This window comes from Ruditapes philippinarum, unplaced genomic scaffold, assembly GCF_026571515.1.
Source record: "Ruditapes philippinarum isolate M1 unplaced genomic scaffold, ASM2657151v2 ctg298_1_1_1_1, whole genome shotgun sequence".
Classification (NCBI taxonomy): Eukaryota; Metazoa; Mollusca; class Bivalvia; order Venerida; family Veneridae; genus Ruditapes; species Ruditapes philippinarum.
The window spans coordinates 1,071,719-1,094,984 of record NW_026853973.1 but is presented as its reverse complement, the minus strand read 5'-3'; the positions used below and the strand labels follow the sequence as shown (position 1 = coordinate 1,094,984).

The 23,266-nt window shown below is 31.0% G+C and overlaps 1 protein-coding gene across 1 annotated transcript in view; it reads right to left on the bottom strand.

The window, feature by feature from the left end:
- Positions 1-23,266, bottom strand: part of LOC132738562 (papilin-like) — a 270,884-nt gene that overhangs the window by 29,813 nt on the left and 217,805 nt on the right. Inside the window, exons 20-24 of the mRNA XM_060726072.1 lie at positions 15,054-15,227; positions 11,862-11,971; positions 9,952-9,997; positions 7,233-7,442; positions 2,832-3,011 (exon numbers count right to left, since the gene is read on the bottom strand). Coding sequence (XP_060582055.1) covers positions 2,832-3,011; positions 7,233-7,442; positions 9,952-9,997; positions 11,862-11,971; positions 15,054-15,227 — 720 coding nt within the window. The remainder of the gene's footprint in view (positions 1-2,831; positions 3,012-7,232; positions 7,443-9,951; positions 9,998-11,861; positions 11,972-15,053; positions 15,228-23,266) is intronic.

Genomic DNA, 23,266 nt, shown 5'->3' with positions numbered 1-23,266 from the left:
TTTTGAAACTTATTTTAGTCAACGAAATTTCATTAGAAAAAGTAAAGTATTTAAATAAATAGATTACATAATTATGCATATGAAATAAAATAAGAAAGAGTAAAATATCAGAAAGTTATTAATCAAGCATGCAGAAAAAAGCAAAAAAAAAAAGCGAGAGAGAGAGAAAAAAAATGCAAACATGGAAGAATAAAATTACTATATTAATTCCTTTCTTTTAAAGCTGAAAAGCATCTGTTTTTTCACATGCAGCTAAGAACAATTAAGAACAGAAATACAACTTGCAATTTTACTTGACAAGATCTTAACCACGAGTTGCTAGACATTTAATTAATCGAGAAAATGCAATTTTGAAGCCCCTGACTGCGTCATTTTGACACTTCACTGTACCAATAACAGAAAATCGAAACTCCAGTTTTGGAAAGTGCTACTTCACTGTATCTGCAGGGAAAAAGAGGCGTGACTACTGAATACAAGTAATTATTGTGCACTGTCTGAAGAAGAAAGTCCATTTTTGCAGAAAAAAAAATGATAAAAAAATAAGAAGCAGCAGACGGGCAAGAAGATTTTGTGGATTCTCATCCAGAGCTTAACAACACAACACAAATGACCAACAACTTCCTCTCTTATTACACATCAAATATTTCAAACAACCTCTCCGCCAAATGAAGGGAGAAATGTAAGTGTTGTACTGAACCCTAAATAAGCAGTTATTTTTACAGGAAAAAGTATCTTGATTAAAATATAGAATTGCAAATTGTTAATGCAAAAGGTGCAATGGAATTCAGTATATCTTAATTTACAGAGAATGTCCATTAGTTTAGATTTTAGGTACATAATTATTTATGCCTTAATGTAAAACAAGTTTTTAAACTTAATAAATCACTTTTAAGTACTCTTCCTGGAACTAACCAGTTTTATTGCCATATCAGAAACAAAGCATTGAGTTGTGTAGACTCAAACCAAATATCTTCTTGTGTTAGAAAGGTGAACATTAACTACAAGACTTAAAGGCTCCCTGGTGCAGTCCAAGAAAAACATCCTGGATTATTGGTAATCTTCAGTCAATGAGCATAAAATTTATTAAATTGCTGATATTTGATGGAATGAAAACATTTATGAAGAAATTATAAAATTCATGTACATTTTGTATTTTTAAACTTAGTGTCAATTTTTTTCAAACAAAAATTAGAGAAAAAGTACCTTTTAAGTAGATTTTGAAAATATTAAATAAAATAATAAAATTAGAAATTAGAGGGCCATTCTATGTGCCATATTTGTATAGCAAACTTTCACTGGATAATAATTAACCTATCTTTTGTATAGCAAAATTTCATTGGATAATAATTAACCTATCATTTCAAGTTGATGATTTACATTTTAAGATATCCATGGAAAAAAAGATACAATAGAATATAAACAATATAAACATTAAATACAAAATACTAAAAGTACTGCTACACAATATAATTTTTTTTGTTTGTATATACAACACTTAATAATTGTATAGGTCAAGCAAGGTTGTTGAAGCTATGATGACAACAGTAAGCTTGTACAATTTAGCAAAAGGTGTTGCGGCTACAACAAGAATAAAAGCAGAAAACTTGAAAAAAAAAATGTAAAAAAAATAATATGCAAAACTAAATGCAACAACAGAGTATCCAGAATAATTGTGAAGCCATGGTGATGTCAGAATTAAATGAAACTAATCATAGATTTTCTATGAGGAGACAATTTAAGCCTTTTCTTGTCAATCAGTCCTGATAAATTGATTTTTCCCCTGCTACCGTACAAACTCTGTTAACAGCACCATGAATGCAGTCATTACATAACATAGTTGTAACACCATACTCAATCCAGCTGCATGCTCGCTGTGACAGTAAGAGTATTCTTAACCTGTTGTAGGTATACAAGTCATTAGGATGCTTTCCCTAAGTACCCGTTACATATCTGTTGTTACACCAACTGTACAACAACAAAAATACATGACAATATCAGAAAACCAGCAGTTGTGCTTAACAGAGGTTGTACGGTAAAGTTTGTTTCTCCATCAATTCAACAAATTGGCTTTTCATATTCAAATTCAACATCCCAAGATTTTCAATATTTTTTTTTGCACATTTGTATTTGAAGGAATATCAACAGATTATTTCCCATCATTCCATAGAAAACCAGTTTATCATAGAAAGGAAATTTTCTCAAACATTTTTTGTTTCATGCTTTCTTAAATCTCAAAATTGCCGTTATTTTTTTTTGTGTCACCAGCAGCATTTCATGAACTGCAACATCAAAATAAGCCAAAAAAAATTCCCCAACTGGCATTGTCATTAAATCTAGTTGTATGCTAGCCACATGTAAAATAGATTAAATTAGATTCTCCAAGCTTACAGAATTACAGCCACTCTGATAACATTTCAAATATTAATAATTTTCCCACAATCCATTATGATAAGATTAAACATTAAATGATTCTACATATGCTGCAAAAATTAATGAAGCAAATCTGACCAATTTCAGAACTTTTAGAAATGTTATTTCAAATTATTTTCCCATATTCTTGGATTGTACCAGTTCCTTAATGACAAGGGTTTCACAAATCTCAGTGTTAACATGTCTCATATAAACACTGATTCAATTTGTTTCATAAGCTTATTGAGTTAAGACAGTTTTATTGAACACAAAGTTTCTCATTTATCACAAAGAGAGTCCCTTTTGTCCTATTTGTATCAGATACCCTGACCTAAGACTGTATTATTGCTACTTTTCCAATAGATATTCATTATTGACACTGACTTCACCATGGTTTGTTTATTCCGGTAAAAACCCTGTACCTCTTACTACGACGACGTTTTGACACGCCGTTGCACATTCCTTTGCAGTTTTAAACCGATTAGTGTTGCCCTCGCAACCACCGAACCAGAATCTATCGCATTTGTTTTCACGCATGTTAAAGTACCACATGACTGTATATTCTTTGCATGGACCAGTGTTCTTGGCAAGATGACACTGAACTGTTGGGGGGAAAGAAGTATTATATCACATGCTTCAATGTACAATCAGAGTATGGTGGGTGAAAAGTGCCATCTTTCCTATATTCTTTAAGGGGGGTTCTTTTATGTAAATTTTAATGCAATAAAGATAAAGCCAAGAACAAAACCAATAACTTTCCAAATTTCTAAAATGAACTTGTCCACCTTCCATTTTTTGGAACTGTCCATTTTCATTTTTTGGGATATCAAGATGAAAACTTTGTCAGCCAAATGTATAGAGCGTGGTCATCAGCACAGAATCTGATGTACAGGCTGGCCTGGCTCTATATTGGTTGCAAAAGCTAACCTTTTTTTAGTTTCAGCATGTTAAAGGTCAATGAATGAAAGACAGCACTTATCACTCCCACAAGAATAAAGAAATAGATCGAAAAAAGATTTGTTGTTTGGTTAAATCATTTCTACAGCTATCTTTATGAATTATTGAAACAGTTGTTCAATATTCATTGTTATACATGCTTAGAGTCCTGTAAAAAAAAGTGACTATTTACTTTTTTGAATTTCCCTAATTCATATGATACAGTGAAATTACTAAACTTCATATCAACATATATTAGCATTCTTTACGATCAAACATGACTTAATATTCAAAATGTAAAACAAATCTAAAAATAGAAAGCCTTTCAATTGGTCACTTTCAATTTTTTTATTCAGAAAGATCCAATTAGATAACAGGATTTGAATTACTAGTTTCAAATACATTTATTCATTCTTATTTTATTTTTACTGAACAGAACATGCTACTTTCATAAGAAAGTAAAATGGAAAAGTGACCTAAACTGCTAAATTTTAATAGAGTAAAATGATCATATTAAATACATGCTGTTATTAAGATGGCAGTTCATTCTAAATATTTCTCTATTTCAAAAGCTGTAAGTTTAGTTTATGCTAATCGCTTATTCCCACAAGGAAACTTGTTTTCAAACATGTCTCAGAATTATAATAGCTGTACAATTCCTGACATTTGACAAGTATTGAAGAAATAACAAACAATTACAATTGATCTGTCCCAATGGCCCTGTAGCTTCAGTTAGAAATTTCATAATTCTTGTCTTTAAATATGATCATAATTTGTGTTGTCATATATTTGTAGTGTCATCCTTTTTGTAGTGTCATGTATTTTTCCTAAATGCTGTGGGTTTTATGGGATATTCTTCTGTTGACTAAGTCAATAACTAAAGCCAAAGACCATTCAGGAATCTTCTGATAATGATAAATTACGTTGGTAATGGCGTATGTATTTTTATTTTCAAATATTTCTAAACAGACCAATATAATACAACTTGCTCAGTATTCTGACCAACATATAACTTGGGTGCTTATTGCTTATATTGCATCCACAAAACAGCAAAAAGAAAAAAAACTTTCCAAATTATTTCTTAGAAAACAAGACATTTTTGGCTTTTCTGTAAGCAGTAAGTCCAAGCTTGTTAAAAAATTATGAAAATTCTTAATGCAGAATTAAAACACTTAAATTCAAGTTATATCATTGGCAAGCAGATTTGTTAACAAATATGTCATTCATGATTATATAAAATATTCTATTTATATTTTATTTTGAAATAAACCAAAAAAAAAAAAAATTGTATGTAATTTGAAGTTTAAATAATATATCTATTTATTTCAAGACATGTTTTCATTAAGTATTTTTTTCACAGACATTATTTAATTTACAAAAGCCCCCCAAAATTACAAGATATTTAAGTGCAGACAGAATGTCTCAAGTTCTTGTATTTCTAACATTTACAATACCAAAATTTGTTAAATTAATTTCCATTCCTGGAAAATGTAGATGTTAGCCATGTAATGGTTATTGATTGATGTCGACTCAAAATAACCAAATTTCATTTCCACAAAAGACTGAATCATTTATCAACTACTAACAAAATTTGACGCTAAAAACCTCCTGGCGGAAATTTCTAGAAAATATTGCCATCAAGGAAATTGTTCTCTCCAAATTTGCAATAAAGTAACACAGAGAGCAAATAATTTTGTAAATCACAAATCTGTTCAATATAAATCAGTTTGCAGGAAACAATTCCAATATGCAAATCTTGGGGAGATTTTATCACTCCTTTTGCTTCCTTCTCACTCCTTTGGGTTTCTAGAAGGTTATTATGACCTTCAAAGTTGCCAAATCAGAAGGTCATTGATCTCAACTGCATGCAATGCTTTCTGACTTTTCAAAACAACTTTTGCATTATTTCTTTTGTAATCTTTCTATTTTCAGATACAAGCTTAGTTCTTAGCTACATATATTTTCATTTTGACTTGACCAGTATGTCTGACGTTGGTAATGGTAAGAGTGGTAAAAGATAAGTTTATAATGACCCGCCAGACATCACTTTCATTTGCTTTTTAATTAAAACTTACAAAATCCTCTAATCCAGACAGTCTTTGTACATCACTAAACCCTTGTACATCTTTAAGATATCATCAGAACTGACACAAACTCATGTCTATACAAGGGGGGGATGGTAGGTAGCTTGTCACGAAATAGACACATTTATTACTTAAAGTAACGCAAGAACACAAACTGGAAAGTTTTATAATAAAATTGCTGGAAACTGCATGATACAGGGAGTGTTTTATGATGCCGTCTGCTTACTTTACGATGCTCTTTACATTATTATTGTGTTTCTTGTAACAACAAACTATCACCTCTAACAAGATAATTATAGCCTTTCTGTCATGTGACAGACTAATATATATATATGTCTGATAATAGCTGGGCTTTATGGGTAGTTAATTATCATGAGGTTCCTATATGTATGTCACCATTTCTCCGCAATAGTTTGTATAACAGACTGGTTCCAATGTGATTGTCAAACTGTCCATGATTAATTAAAAGGAATTGAGGAACTGTCCATGATTAATTAAAAGGAATTGACGACTTGCCTAATTTTATCCTAGTGGCATACACCAATTTTTCCAACAGTTAGCATAAAATCACAATGTTTCAAACCTCCTCATGGCAAGGATACAGTATACATGTAAAACTGCCAGAAAAACATCTACCATTGAACAATTTTAAACCCATACCTAAAATAAACTGCCAAGAAAAAATTTCTACCATTGGTGAGTTTTAAACCCTTATTATAAAATTAACCAATCAGATGCTGACTTATTTTAATCTTAAGCCTTTTATACTCAAACCTAAATGTTTTATTACTTTATACCACATACTAAATTTCAGTTGACTTATCACCATAGTTTTTTATTCTTTCTAATTCCAGAGTTTCAAATTTGTTGTTTTTTGTTAAATCAATACATATAAATGAGTTTACTTTTCTCGAGATCTTGCGATTTTTTTTGTTGTAAGATAAATGTAATCAGGCTTACGATATTTATGCCTTATTTGGGAGCGCAGGAGTAGAAATAACCTGGTACATTAATCACCAGAGCTTGAATTTCCAATCGGTTTATCAAGCAGCAAGAAAATGGTGCAGTTTTAAGAGAAATGCATACATGTGTGTAAAATAACTCCCACATTCAACTCAAGTGTTATTTCTTTAAGTATATACCGGTACTTCAAAAATTAGCAGCTTAATATAGCATATGTGGCATATATAAATTGGATAAAAAACTTGTGTGTCTTGATTGTTAAGCATTTTGCAAGCATCCCATTAGCTTATTAATTTACATTTTGTTAAAATATGTCTTGAAAAGATTCTTGATCTCAATTAAGAATGTCATGTCAATTAACTTTTTGTTCATTTTAATGCAAAGGTATAGCACAACTAAATTAAGATGTTATTCCAAACTCCTATTTTTTATTTTGTATTTGCAGATGTTTTTACAATTTTTCTAAATACAAAAAACTTTTTGTTATCCATTTGACATAAATGAATATTACTTATACTGTATACAACTTTTTTTCCTAAATAATTATAATATTATAATATTAACAGTTTATGTTATAACTATTGCTAAACATATATTTTTACCTAAGTACAAGATAATTGACAAATATTGCTACAACAACTTAATAATTATTATTAAATTGATTTACCCCGTCTTCCAAAGGCAGATATAATTAAAACATGTTCAATTCAAGTTAACAATGTGTGACAAAACATGTTTGTTACCGGTAAATTAAAGACAGTGATATCATATCTACAGGAAAGTTCGGACAATAGGCCGGGACAATAGGCCGGGACAATAGGCCGGGACAATAGGCCGTACCTGGTAAATCAGTTCCTGTCCTATCAGATCCATCAACAGTTATATCAACATCGGTGTCTGTCGTTGGTTGAGGGTCGACAATAAATATATCACAGCCCTCTTCATTAGGTCCGGTTGCCGCGGTAACACCATCTGGACAACAACCGTAACCAGTATCGTTACACGGAATACCAGACCCTTCTAGTTCATCACAACCCTCTTGGTTTGGTCCTGTAAATCAGACAAATAAGTTAAAACATGGGAAGAATACTTATTTTTTTTTTATCTAAAAAACAAATTTAACCAGTTAAAAATACAAACTTTATTTTAGTAAAATTGATACCTTAATTCCCCAAGTAACTGATCATGAATATAGATAGTGATACATGATCACTGGTACTTATAAATGGACTGCCATGATTTTTTTCTTCTGATTATCTTTTATAACAAGAATTTGTAACAGAGTTACCAACGTCCCCCGCCCCGGGAGTTTTATATGAAGCATAAAATTGTGCTATTTCAAAAGATTGAGGTATGGATCTCAGGACATTCAGTCCAAAATTATGATCAATACTAGATCTGCAAATGTAACAATAAATTTGTTAAAAAAATAAAATGAAACACGGAATTTAAAAATCTATCATGTTAAGCTTTGACCTCTAAGTGTGAACTTGACCTTGGAGGTAGGGGAGCAGGTGTTGTGCATGACATAACGTCTTATTATTGTGACTATTTGTGCCAAGTTATTTCAAAATCCCTTGAACTATGAAGAAGTTCTAGATTCAACACAAAATATACCCTATAACAGACTTTGTTAATTTTTGACCTCTAAGTGTGACCTTGACCTTGGAGGTAGGGATGCAGGTGTTGCGCATGACACATCCTCTTATTATAGTGACTATTTGTGCGAAGTATTTTCACAATCCTTTGATCTATGAAAAAATTATAGACCTGACACAAAATATACCCTGTAACAGACTATGTAAGTATTTGACCTCCAAGTGTGACCTTGACCTTGGTGGTAGGTGACCGATTTTTGCGCATGACACATCATCTGATTATTGTTAACAATTATGGCAAGTATTTACAAAAGTCCTTCATAGATAAGAAAGTTATGGACTGGACACGACAAATACCCTCAAATAGACAATGTTGACCTTGAATGAACAAGTACGACCTTGACCCTGAAGGTACGGGTCTGGTTGTTGCGCATGACACATCGTCTTATTATAACAAACATCTGTGCCAAGTTATCTCAAATTCCTTTGATAAATGACAAAGTTATGGACCGGACACGAAATATACCCTGTAACAGACTATGTTAATATTTGACCTCCAAGTGTGACCTTGACGTTGAAGGTAAGCAACTGGTTTTTGCGCATGACACATCGTCTGATTATTATGAACAATTATGGCAAGTATTTACAAAAACCCTTCATAGATAAGAAAGTTATGGACCGGACACGAAATATACCCTGTAACAGACTATGTTAATATTTGACCTCCAAGTGTGACCTTGACCTTGAAGGTAGGTGACTGCTTTTTCCGCATGACACATCGTCTGATAATTGTGAACAATTATGGCAAGTATTTACAAAATCCCTTCATAGATAAGAAAGTTATGGACCGGACACGAAATATACCCTGTAACAGACTATGTTAATATTTGACCTCCAAGTGTGACCTTGACCTTGAAGGTAGGTGACTGGTTTTTGCGCATGACACATCGTCTGATTATTGTGAACAATTATGGCAAGTATTTACAAAATCCCTTCATAGATAAGAAAGTTATGGACCGGACACGACATATACCCTGTAACAGACTATGTTAATATTTGACCTCCAAGTGTGACCTTGACCTTGAAGGTAGGTGACTGCTTTTTCCGCATGACACATCGTCTGATAATTGTGAACAATTATGGCAAGTATTTACAAAATCCCTTCATAGATAAGAAAGTTATGGACCGGACACGAAATATACCCTGTAACAGACTATGTTAATATTTGACCTCCAAGTGTGACCTTGACCTTGAAGGTAGGTGACTGGTTTTTGCGCATGACACATCGTCTGATTATTGTGAACAATTATGGCAAGTATTTACAAAATCCCTTCATAGATAAGAAAGTTATGGACCGGACACGACATATACCCTCAAATAGGCAATTTTGACCTTGAATGAGCAAGTGTGACCTTGACCCTGGAGGTAGGGGTCTGGTTGTTGCGCATGACACATTGTCTTGTTATAACTAACATTTGTGCCAAGTTATTTCAAATTCCTTTCATAAATGACAAAGTTATGGACCGGACACGAAAGTGTGACGGACGGACAGACGGACGGACAGACAGACAGACAGACGGACGGAGCCTATTTCTATATCCCCCTTTTTTCTTCGAAAAGGCGGGGGACAATAATACAGGCATTGAAATGATTTTCCATGGTGATGTCTACTGTAACAGGTGGTAGTGAAAATAAAGTTTTGAGAGATATCATTCATGTCTAAAATATGTCTGAATGCCTATTATTCATATTTAATTCTTGTCATATTAATAAATGTTAAGAAAGATAATGACCAATCAGAAGAGTTTAGAAAGAAATTGACCAATCAAAAGTGTTGAGAAAGAAATTAACCAATCAGAAGTGTTGACAAAGGAATTGACCAATCAGAAGTGTAAAGAAAGAAATTGACCAATCAGAAGTGTTGAGAAAGAAATTGACTAATCAGAAGTCTTGTTACATACCTTGAGCAGCAGTTAAATCATCATCACAGCATCCATATAAAGTAGCCTGAAATAAATAAACACAACATCTTTAACCATCAAATCTGTATCATTATTTCTTCAATGTACAATGTATTTATTTATGACTTTGGTCATATATGTTCAATGTACATGTTTGGATTATTAAATGATATTACAAATGCATGCACTAAAACATACAAAAAGTTTCAAAGCAACACTCTCCCAATATGTTTTTTTCAGGGCTGAAATGGCCTTACAGTCAAGGTTCTTGCCTCAAAATGGTAATAAAGAAGGACCATGAGCCCTTCTTCGGTCATCACCCCAATCTTTTACAGAACTGAGTTATTATTGTGTTGCATTGAAAATTTATTGTTTCTCCCCTCTCCCTTCCAGGAAACTCAATAATAAAACAATTATTCAGAATATTATGAGAAAAGTGCTTTATCCCATATCAAGAAGTATAAAATGCAAAAAACATTTCAATGTTCAATGATTTTGTTTATACAGCCTTGATTTTTCTTCTGAAACTCAAAGAGACTTAATAGCTTAAACTTGTGAGATATTATAATCAGATAATATTACAAGTATCATGGAAGTGTTCAGACATTAATTTAAGATTTCTTAGTATAAATAAATAAACATGCCCAGAATTAAAACCCTATTCATAGACAACTTCCATCAGTAAATGTCAGTATCTTAATGGAGAAATGAATCATTCTAAAATATTTTGGTATTTTAAGGGTAAAACATTTTGGTATTTTAAGGATAAAACAGTTTGGTAATTTTCATTACTTTGAATAGAGCAAAAAGTTGGTCAAGTTAGAAGAGAATTATGTCTGGGTTCCAATTGGAATTATTCAATTTACATGCCTAAAGTGTTCCTCATAGCTATCATATGGTTATCTTGTCTAACTAAATGTTAACTATGACAAATTGATGCACAATTTTAACAAATTTTTCAATGGCAGCTAGAACCTATCTTGGTGACAAGATGCTATGACACAAATTGGTGTTTTTATTTGTACTTGATGCCTCAAAAAATGATTTAATCTACATATCTCAACAATACACACAAAAAGTATTTTAGACTTAGCCCTTAACATTGTCTATATATAATCAGAATAGTCCTACACTGTTAGTAACCAGGCAGAAATATTTATTCAATAATATTTTACATATAACATGCAATGTTTTACTTTGATTGTGAATACTAACATTTTTTTCCTCTAAGTTTTCTTAGCTTAATTTATTTTTTACCAATTTGGTGGCATGTAGTCAGTTATCTTATTTTCCAATATTCACTTATATTTTTCTAAAAACTTTATTTTCAAAATGAATGCCTTTTATTTAATGATATAATGTCTTTATTTGGTGGTATGAAATAAATGTTCAATGATATGAAATAATATACAAATGTCTTCACTTAACAGTATAAACTAATGTTATGTCTTTATGAAACTGCATAAAATAATGTTTTTTTAAGTAATGTAATGTCTGGTATAGTCTTTAAATGGCATAAATTCTGAACTGCTTTATGTAATGGTATAATATAATGTAATATCTCTTTATGCAATGGTATAAATTGATGTTTATCTAATGGTATTAAATAATGTTTATTCAGTGGTATGAAATAATGCAACATCTTCATCTAAATGATGAAGACCAATGCAATTAAATAAAATACAAAATATATATAAAAAAAAACACACTGTGTAATGAATATAGTAGAATAGGAATAGATATTGCATATGAAAATATTTAGCTTAACTTAATTAGAAGGGAACAAATTAAAAATTTTATTTTAAAGTGATACTAATGAGGATATTAATTATTCTTTTTCAGTACCCAATATCACGCAATTATTTTTATGCCTTTTCTGCTAATACAAAGATAAAACAAACTGCACATACCTTGCAAGCATTTGGACATCCTTCATTATTATTTCCTCGAGCAATTGTTACACCATCTGGACAACACCCAAACCTTGACCTTCGACAATCATTCTGTTGGTCACCCAGAGCTAAAAACAAACATGGAGTAACTTCCAATAAAAAAATCGCAACAATTACAAACTGCTTCTCTGAATTCCACATTATGATGTAACTATGCAAGCAAATGTTTAATAACTATCATCTATCAAAGCTTTAACCTTAATTATTTTCACATGCATCTGCGCTAGCAGGAGTTTTAGAGTGTTTGAAAGTATCAAAATACTGATTATTTATACCTTGAACCTACGTATTTATATCTGTATAACTTCAAGGTGTGAGTACAATCAAACATTGTTTGTTTTTTTTTATTTTGCTCTTCAAAATTTTTCTCATCATTCGACTTACTATAAAGATTTCATTCATGAAGTGAGTATAAAGTACTGTTTGTTATTTATGGCCCAAAATATTGTTACATATGTTGATGTTTTGATCGGATCGGAAGAGGTACCACCATCACGATTATTTATAACATATCAACACTGAAAATCGTATTTTACTGACCGAAACGGAAATCTTAAGAGCACTATCCTAATATCTTAGTGCGCGTATTTCGAAACAATATTTATTTTAATGACGTAAAAAGCGATTAAACTGTACAAGTTGTTGATTTTTTTACTCATCCACTTGAGATAATAATTAACTATGACTTGTGATTTGTTAAGTGTTTAATCAAGTGAAAATACAATTGTCACAACTTTGTACTGTAAACATTTTACTTTTTGTGAAGTGCACTCTGCCTACATACCACTGAAACACCTACTTTTAAAAAAAAAAAAAAATTATAACACCCAAAAACATTGAATAAAGTTCAAATTTTAGGCTAACCTATTACTGACTACTTAGTATTTTGCACGTAGCAACAATCGATAAAGAAAAGAATCTTTATAATCATTTGTTTGAAGAGACCAATCACCAATCATTAAATGACTTATTGCTCCGCCCCCTTAATCACATGGTGCAGAAAAACAAAATCTTGGACAATCATTATTTTAATGGGTACTATTGCATATGCTTTACGATGTGTTTATGGGGATAAATAAGAACTGTTAAATGGTAAAAAATCACATAAAATAATCATAAAAAGTTATGGACAACACTGATGATAATCAACTTTATTATATACTTATAAATGAAATATTGATGAAATAAAATGCGTATTTTCATTTTCCGTATTTTCACTGTAAAAATTTATTTTTCACTGCAGTGAAACATATTTTCCGTATTTTCACTGGTGTCTTGCCGGACTACTTTCTTTTAAATTCTGCCAGTACACAAAATTTAAGGGAAATTATTTCAAATTTTAATGTCAAAAAAGAGAAAAATGTATATAATAAATAGAAAATTCAAGGTTTTTCTATAAATACATGATTTATTTTCATCTTGTGGCATGAAAATTTCCATATTTCACTCGTGGCTACCGCCACTCATGAAATATTTATTTTCATACCACTCGATGAAAAATAAATCATGTATTTATAGAAAAAACTTGAATATCCTCTATTAACTTAATAAATATAAGACATTTTTGTTAAAAATATTTTTTTTTTTTTAAAAAGCATCGTTGATCATAAAAATGGCTTTTTTTTTTAGTAACTGTATTCATTAGAATGATTAATTTATTGATTAACAAAATTATAGAGGTTAAATATACTTGTAAGAAGATAAACACACAGACAGATATTAGGAATATGATATTGCTATACAGACAATATTCGTTGTGGTTTTTAAGCAATATTATTATCGTTTTTTGTCCCAGGTTGAAAACATGCCTTCATAGAAAAATCCAAGAGTTACGATACTAGGAATTTGCATGTAATGATGCGTTATGATATAAAATTGATATACAAAGAATAGCTTATAAATAACATAAAAAATAACTTTCTAGATATTCTAATGCCATATCCAATTAATGAGAAACTTCAGATCATATTATGTTGTTGTTTTTTTTTGTTTTACGACTCGTGTCATATGCCACTAAGACAGGAAAGATGATTTTGTCTAACCGCCGGCGTTACAACATCAGGGGTTACAGAATCTCAATCTCTAAGGCACTACATGGAGGTGTGCTTTTATTCTAATCCAAGTCACTGATTGGCTATAGTCTTACCAGTAGAAATACATGTATATCAATTTGATTGACAGCTGGTGTCTGGTCAGTTGCAAAGTGCTCATTACTTATTATAAAAGAATTGCTCATTACTTATTATAAAAGAGAGATATTATTACATATTTTGTCAAAACGGAATTTTGACAATTATTTTGTCATGTAAACACTGTGTCATTTCTAAGTCACTTAGTTTGTGTGCTACAAAAGATTTTCTGGAAGCTTGCTAAAAGTACAAATTGTTGATATCTTTGATTCCCACAAAACAAGTTAACTTTTGGCCAAAAACAAGCACTATGTAACCTTCATATGTAGGTTGCTAATGAGCATTGTGGTACAAAATATCACCATTAAAAAGATGTCACCACAAAAAACTCTGTCAAGAGACACTAGTGAAGCTTAACAAACACTTACTGTCTGGTCTCCGCGTTAAATAATGAATCAACTTTAGTGCGATAGTTCAAGGTTACATAAATTGTGAAACACGCTGGTACAAATGTATTAGAAAAATAAAAGTACAATTTTCTGAACTAAATTAATTTTTTGAAGGAAGAAGAATGTTTTTACTGTCCACGGAAATGTCTGGAAATGTGTGTTAAATCTAAAACCTGATTTCCTATATAAAGGCTTAGCTATATATATTTACTGATTTTTTTTTTAGTTTAAGCTTTGACAGGGCGTATGTTTCTTAATTGACCAAAAGAAAATTCAATATAAAATTGATCATTTAGTAACAAAAATTTATAATAAATATATTTGATAAAAATTAGGAAACTATTGCTATCTTTTTATAAATGACCATTTTCATGACTAATTTATTGCATTAATATGAACATTTATTTATAAGTTAAGGACAATACAAGCTTAATAAGGACAGGATAGCCAGTATATTTATTACCTCCTTTTTAAGGACCCTGTAAATTCATCGGCTCACAGACTTAGTTTTTTGTTGTTTCTTTTTATATTTATTTTAAACAACTAGATTTCATTCTCCACATAAGACATACCTTCAGTGCCAGATAAACATCTTCTCTCGCAGTCAATGCGGGTTCGAAACCTGTTGTCATTTCCATTACAGCCACCATATACAAACTGGAGACATTCTTTACGGTTACTGTTATAATACCATCGCATATGTCTTGCCCGACATCTACCTGTCACGCTGGGCTGTTTACAAATATCTGAAATACATACATAGAAGAAGTTACAATAAACGGCAGGAGTCCAATCTTTATTAAGCAGATTTAAAATAAGTTCACACAATCATTAAAACTGAAACAGTTCCCACATTTAACACCAGTCCTGGTATCAATAATAGGATCACTCAGTGATATTTCAAAGGATTAAAGATAAACTACATCCAAAAGCAATGACAAACTATTGTTAGAGACTTTATAAAGAGAACATTAACAAAATATTACTCAATATAAACAGAATCTATTCAAACAGATTGAAGGAAATAGTAACAAGTGTCTCTTTCAAAGGTCAAAAGCAACATATTGCTGGAGTCTCTCTTTCAAAGGACAAAAGCAACATATTGCTGGAGTCTCTCTTTCAAAGGACAAAAGCAACATAATCCTGGAGAGTCTCTTTAAAAGCACAAAAAACAAACATATTTCTGGAGTGTCTCTTTCAAAATATTGCTGGTGTGTCTCTTTCAAAGCACAAAAGCAACATATTGCTGGAGTGACACTTTCAAAGGACAAAAGCAACATATTTCTGGAGTGTATCTTTCTAAGGACAAAAGCAACATATTGCTGGTGTGTCTCTTTCAAAGCACAAAAAAGTGTCTCTTTCAAAGGACAAAAGCAACATATTACTGGAGTGACTCTTTCAAAGGACAAAAGCAACATATTTCTGAAGTGACTCTTTCAAAGGACAAAGGCAACATATTGCTGGAATGTCTCTTTCAAAGGTCAAAAGCAACATATTTCTATAGGGTCTCTTTAAAAGGACAAAAGCAACTAATTGCTGGAGTATCTCTTTCAAAGGACAAAAACAACATATTTCTGGAGTGTCTCTTACAAAGGACAAAAACAACATATTTCATGGGTGTCTTTTACAAAGGACAAAAGCAACATATTTCTATAGGGTCTCTTTCAAAAGACAAAAGCAACATTTTTCTGGAGTGTCTCTTTCAAAGGACAAAAGCAACATATTTCTAGTGTCTGTTCCAAAGGGTGAAAAAACACAACCAAAAAGGACAAAAAGAACTTAAACAATATAAAAACATAAGTGCCTCTCTTTTAAGACAAAAACACCATAATACAAATATTTCTCTATCAAAGGACAAACAAAACATTGTGTTTTTTTAATGGTCAAAAACAACTATGGCATGAAAAGCTTTAACAAGTTAAACATCAAAATTATATTATTGTAAGATTAGACAAGTACATGACCATTATTTTAAATTATTTTTTTTAATTTTGATATTTTGCCAAAATCTTAACTGCTTTATCAACAAATACATAGCTTTATAAACAGAAGTTTTAGCAATAAATCATTTAGCACACATTATGAGAATTAAAATGAAGACACATTTAGATCAGAGACCTATATTTATATCAACATAGACAGATATCTACAGAAGCTTATTGACACTGACTAAAGGGACCAGTGACATCAAATAATCCAATTATCTTGATTTATTACTTTTATGTGATGAATAATACTTGATAGTAATATTAAATGTGTTTTTTCCTCCTTCAAGTTTATATAAAAAAAAAAAAAAAAACGAAACCCAAACAGTAACATATGAATTAAGACAGTCAGACTTTTACAAAAATGGTTAAATTGGTGATACAAGATAGAAACCAAGGACACATGGAGCAGTCAAATACATAAACCTTTACGTTAACATAATGTATCAAATTAACTTTCTTAACTAATGTATTATTTTTGTTTCATTTATCAAATGATAAATGATAAAAAGAATGTAAAAATTTCCAGAAAAAAAAATCTGTATGCCAAATCATATGTTTTTACTGTTGGCAGATTTCATACTGAAATCCCTTACACTCATATGGACTGTTCAAATTTCAAAAAAGAGTAAGTTCATTAAAGAAATTTCACATGTTAAGGATTATTAAAGGGACTCCACTAAGGTTTTTGACATGGCGGGACTGGAAATAATTTTTCAAGATAAATGTTTCATTTGATGTTAGTCTATACCAATAACCTTTGAGCAAAATTTCAGATCATACGTCCACTCCATTTTTTTTCTAGAATTATTATTCAAATTGTTAAAAATGATCCTAAATTGAAAAGCGTTTCACCCAAATCGGGCTTAGAAAGGCACAAAATTATTTCTAGATATGTTTAATCACTATCTTTGCATATCTTTCTGTTTGAAGTACCTCAGCTCATTTACGTAAGAAATTCAAATTTTATGTTTTTAGGCTTTTAGAAGTCAGTGGAGTTCCTTAAAGAAAGTAAAGAAAACAAGTAGTAATAAAAAACCCAAAAGGAACTGCAAAGTTTAGCAACAGATTCTATGATTCATCTTTCGGAATTCTATCTTTGGCCTCCCCAAAAAGTAGTACTGTTGAAGCCTCTGGATATCCGAAACAGAAGATTTTCTTTATTGGCCTAACTGATCAATGACATGTCCACATATAACCTTTTCTATCTAATCATCCTGCGGCCAAAAATCAATCCTATTCATCAATTGTCAAATTTCTTACCATCCCATATCTGATTAAGCAACAAATTTTCTGACCAAAATCTAATAAAAAGCTTATTTCCCATTTTGCGTCCCTCTTATTTTTACGACCAAAGGCTTCGCTCTTTAAGCCACTTCAACATGGAAATAAAGAAAGATTGGCTAACAGGCTGCCAAGAATCATAAGACAACTTATTGACAAGTTTGTAAATAAGTAAACGAAAAAAAAACATTTCAGTATTTATGCTGACTAGAGGAAATGTTTCACAGAGATAATGTAATTTCCCGATGCAATCAATGTTTTTACTGTAAGATTATATTTCCTGATACAGTCTTTCTTTTGTCTGATATAGCAAAACTTTCACAATATATTTGTGATATCATTTTAAACAGCTTCAGATAGGCTGCAACATTGACAACAAATTTATAAAGTAATATTGTTCTCAATTACATTTATGACAGTGCCTTAATGAAATAATACAAGCAGCAAAGGACAACTATCACAAAAAAGAAATATCTCATTCAAATATTTAAAAACTTCAAGAATGGATTTTATAATTACATATGCTGAATATTATCAATAAAGTTATTACTTGTACACCCTTATAAAGATGTACACACTAGAACAACATCATAAATTAATGATAGCATGCAGACAGCATGGTGCACTCAAATTTCCACTCCATATTTGGCAAGGTTCCACCTGTATGTCTGCTTTCACATCAACATATATAACACAGATACATGTATACTGTTCCAGAAAAAGGACAGGACCGAATGCAACACTGATTGAATTGTTTGCACTGGGCAACACCGGGGCTAAAGCAACACCAGGACCAGGCAACACTGGAACAGACTTCCTCATAACTAGAATCTGAGGAGTTCAAGTACCAATAATTAAAGCACTGGTATAAACGATGATCAAAATTATTTTGTAACAAGATATTATGGGGTGCAATCAGACAAATGCAAACCCCACACACATCTCCCAAATTTCAAAGTCCACACAACATACACCAAACTAAAATCAGACAAGCATATGAAATACATCATCTTATAGTTTTGATCAACAAATTATGCACACAAAAAAGACTTCAATTTTTACTGCTGATTTGTTTATTTGACTTCCACATATTAAATGTGCCATTTTTCAAAAAGCTTTGGAGTACAAATAAATCTCTTAAAACTTAACAGTTAAGCAAACATGAAAAGATAAATCAAACATTTGAATATTCCTATAAAAACCCAAACATATGACACAGATTTGAAAGTAACTTATCTGTTCCAAGATCTAAAAATCTAACAGAAATGGGAAAAATTATTGTAATACTTGTAAATGCATTAAGTCTTTTTGTTCATCAAATGCAATATCATTGTATGATCAAGCTAACATCCATTTTTATTGTATGCTTATTGGCATTACAGCTCTTGTCATTGTTGCAATACTTTATTCATGATATACATTGTATAATGATGGTCATACAATGTTGAAAAAATTTGTAAAATCTATTTTTAGCATCAATGGCCTTGACCCTATCAACATGAAAATCCACCAAAAGTTAAATCTATGAAATGTAAAGTATTGCATCAGAGATATCTATCAATTCATGAATGTGTTATTAAAATGAAAAACAATAAATATAATGGAAGCTCGAAACAACAACAACAACAACACTCTCCACTGAAGGAGCATAAAAAAGAAAAAGATGAAAACATGCAACAGCTTAATGATTCTAAGGGTGAGTGATGGCAATATATAATGGAGTGTCTCCTCTTTATAAACAACAATGTTTTCCCCAAGGCTGACATTACAGAAAAGACAATTTTCTGTCTAGACTATTTTGGAACAAGCACATTTCACACATTTTAGGAGATAGATTGATATTAAATGGACTCATTATGTGTTCACTGCGCTATAAAATGAGATTTTTTGCTCCCAAAGGGAGTGGCAGAATAGTGCCAAATGAAGATATATTCTTTATAAGTTTCTAGGACTGAATGAGAATGGGGAAGGTGGGGGGGGGGTGATAGAGGCAAGAAAGATCTCTTGAGATATATAGTAATAGCAATTTCTAATGCTTTTCTAAGGGAGTGTTGGGAGTCATTTTCTGTTAATGGTGTTTGCTAAATGTATGACAAATATCTGTCTAAAAGAAGAAAAGTTGTATGACAAATAATTGTCTAAAGGAAGAAAAGTATTAGTTTAAGTCATTCTGCTTTACTGATACAAGCTCTAATTGCTTAATTAATCAAAGTTTTATGATGCAGTTGCAAGCTTTAGTTTAAGCTCTGGTTGTACAATTTGGTTTTAAACTTTGGTTGTAAGCTACATAAAGACTTGGTCGTTACTTTGGTTGTATTCTTGATTTTAACTTGTAAGCCATGGCTGTAAATTTGGTTGTAACCTTAAGTTGTAATCTCTGGTTGTAAGGTCAAAAGCTTTAGGTTGTAAGCCATAGCTGTCAGCTGTTCTTCAGTTCTATTAATCTTTGATTCGAAGGTTTTGCCAAGAGTATTAGATATGAGCAACCCTTTACTGTAACCTTTACTGAAAATTGTGTCATAAAAGTTTTTGTGTAGAACAAATATTGGTATGCAGTAAATAACAAGTACTAAAATCTTTTGCCAAGAAACTGTAAAACTTTTTATCATCTCCCTCATTGTCCTAGTATATTAGAATATTCTGTATTTGCATATCAAGAAATCAATATTGATGAATAATAGGAAATATATGCATATATCTACTGGACACTTGTTAATGTACAAATTATTCATGATCTTTTGACAGAACATTCTTAACCATAATTAAGAATTGAGTAATCCCTTCTTTCTTTGATTAAATAGTGACCTTGACATACTTTAGAAATAACTTAATTTTCAACTGTCTTAAGTTTTGTGAAACTCCTTTTTCAAAAATTTTCATGATTTAACAGTAATTATAACAGTCTATTAAAATGCTTTCTTCTGGCTGTTTTAATTGGGACTTAAAAAGTAATGAAGTTTAATGAAAAGTTTGATGTTTCTGAAATAATTGAAGGCATCATATGAATTTAAGGGTTTTTCAGGAATAGTCGAACAAGTATAATGATTAATCATCTACTGTATAATTCAATTAAGACAAAAGTGGCCCATAGATAAGGCTATACAAAATCTGATTTTTTTTAAAAAGGTTATATAACAGTTACATAACAGTCAGACAGGAATGGATATTTATTGTAACAGATGTGAGATGATTTTGTTATACAATAATAATCACTCAATAATCTCTTTGTATTTTCAATATTCAAAGTTGAGCAAGTCCCGACAGCTGTAATATACAAGTTTATATTTCTGTTTGATATACTACGGCACAAGTAGCGATCAAAAACAAAAATCCTTAGAATTCAGAAGCCCCTTGGAAAATATCACTGTATATCAATCGAAATAATCTACATAATTTGAGTATTTTATAGCAGTAACTTATTTCATGTGGCTCCAACGAGAGTTATTAACAAAATGAAATGTGAAAATTTAGAAAGAAGTTAATAGATGAGGAGATCAATTCTAAGCCTTGTTTAATTCTCTAAGATTTATTTAAGACATGGTGGATCTATTAAGTTTACTTGTTCAAATGTTGGTATAGCTATGATAAATCTTGCAGACTTGCAGAAAATTCAGCAATTTATAAAGCAGACACCAAGGGAGCTATGAATGCAGCTTGGAAATATCATGCAACATTAGTCCTAGATTTCAACAATTAAAAACACTAGATTTTAGAATCTAATTATAATTACAGCTTTAAGATAAATGATACATAAAAAACAAAAAATTGTGTTATTTCTGGAAGCAGAGACAATCAAATGAAAGTAGGCTATTATCCATGAATTTCATCATTATGCATCAATTACCCACTTATTTGTGTGAAAACAAAGAAATATGAAAGCTAAATTCCATGTTGAGAATCAATTAGGAAGGATAAATGTAATCTAGAGTTGCAAACAAACCTCTATTTATTGCTTCATCAGGAAATACATCTTGTAAAGCAATTCTCACAAGGGTAAAAATCTGTGCTTAAAAGCAAAAATAAGTGGCAATGCTTTCATCTAAACTCCAGATGAATTTAATTGGACTGAAAAACAGGACATTCCACAGGAAAAGAATCATTCGACCTTCACCCGAATGTCAAGTACATAACAGAGACACATTTCAAAATACTCTCCAATTCTGGAGGCATGATTAGTCCAAGATGACTAAGTATAAGTAAAACTGAATAAGATTTTATTCGTCAGCCTTATAATTATAGTATACAGAAAAAGCTTCAAAATGGCAATAAAACTTTATGAATGAGTCAGTCATATAAGTGATACATCAGTCTTGGTCTTTGCGAGGAGGTGGTGGGTGGCAGGAGCCTGTTGTATTTAATAACATTTCAAAATCGAGGATAAGTATTTAAGTGGCATGGTGACCTAATTTGGGCGAGATGAAAAAGACCATTAAGAGCTCTAATAACCTAACACTTGGAAAAAGTGGATTTAAATGTCCAAGGTTCAAGCATGTTGTCAAGGGAAGCCCAATGATGGCCTCTTGACCTACTCTGTGTCCATTACAGATACATGTACACACTGACTAAACAATGTATCTGAAAGTACACGAACACTGCCTTATTTATCATAACAGGTCAAATAATAAGGCAAATCAATCATATCAATGACTGCATGTTTTCCATAATTGTTCTTTTATTTTAATGATTAACTTTCACAGAGCTGGCAGCAACTGATTCTACCTTGAAAACAACCTAGATTGCTGACCAAAATCAGCCAACATCAGTCTGCACTGTTCCCTATTCATATGAAAGACAAGTCTATTGAAGATATTTAGTGTGTTTATAGTGTTATGACTAAACTTAAAGCTACATGCCTCCAGATGAGCGAAAATATTTCAATAAAATCAAATTTGAGAAAAATGTACTAAGCTTTTAGGAAAAGTAAAAATATTCAAGATTCAAGTAATAATTTCCATGTTATGTGCGATTAATAACTGATTTTTCAGTATTTATAACTATATTTCTACTGTGTTGGGCAATTTTTGCATATTTTGTCCTCTTTTTCGTAATTTATGGGGTTGTAGGTGCCATTGATAATTTGTAAATTGCTTCCTTTTGGTTATTTCACTACATACAACTTTTAAACAAATTTCCAAAATTTTCATGAAAATAAGCATGAATCTGGAGGCGTGCTGCTTTAATATTAAATTTTTTTTAGAGAATGATCAGGCAACATGAGTTTCTCCATAAAAATTTAGCAAAGTAATATTATGTGATTTTTGTGAGATTTTTGCAGAAAAACTGTAAGATATGTGATTTTCAATATTTTACTGAAAATATTTTCATTATTTTTATCGTAACTTATACAACACTATGAACATGATTTGTATTATTTACATATCTCTAGCTCCTAACATGATAATTTATACAAAGTTTTGTTTCATTTCAAAAATAGATATTTTTTGCTCTTTGTTGAAACCAACTCAATGTGACCCTTAAATCAAAATACCCAACCTCCAAAATCAAACACAACATTT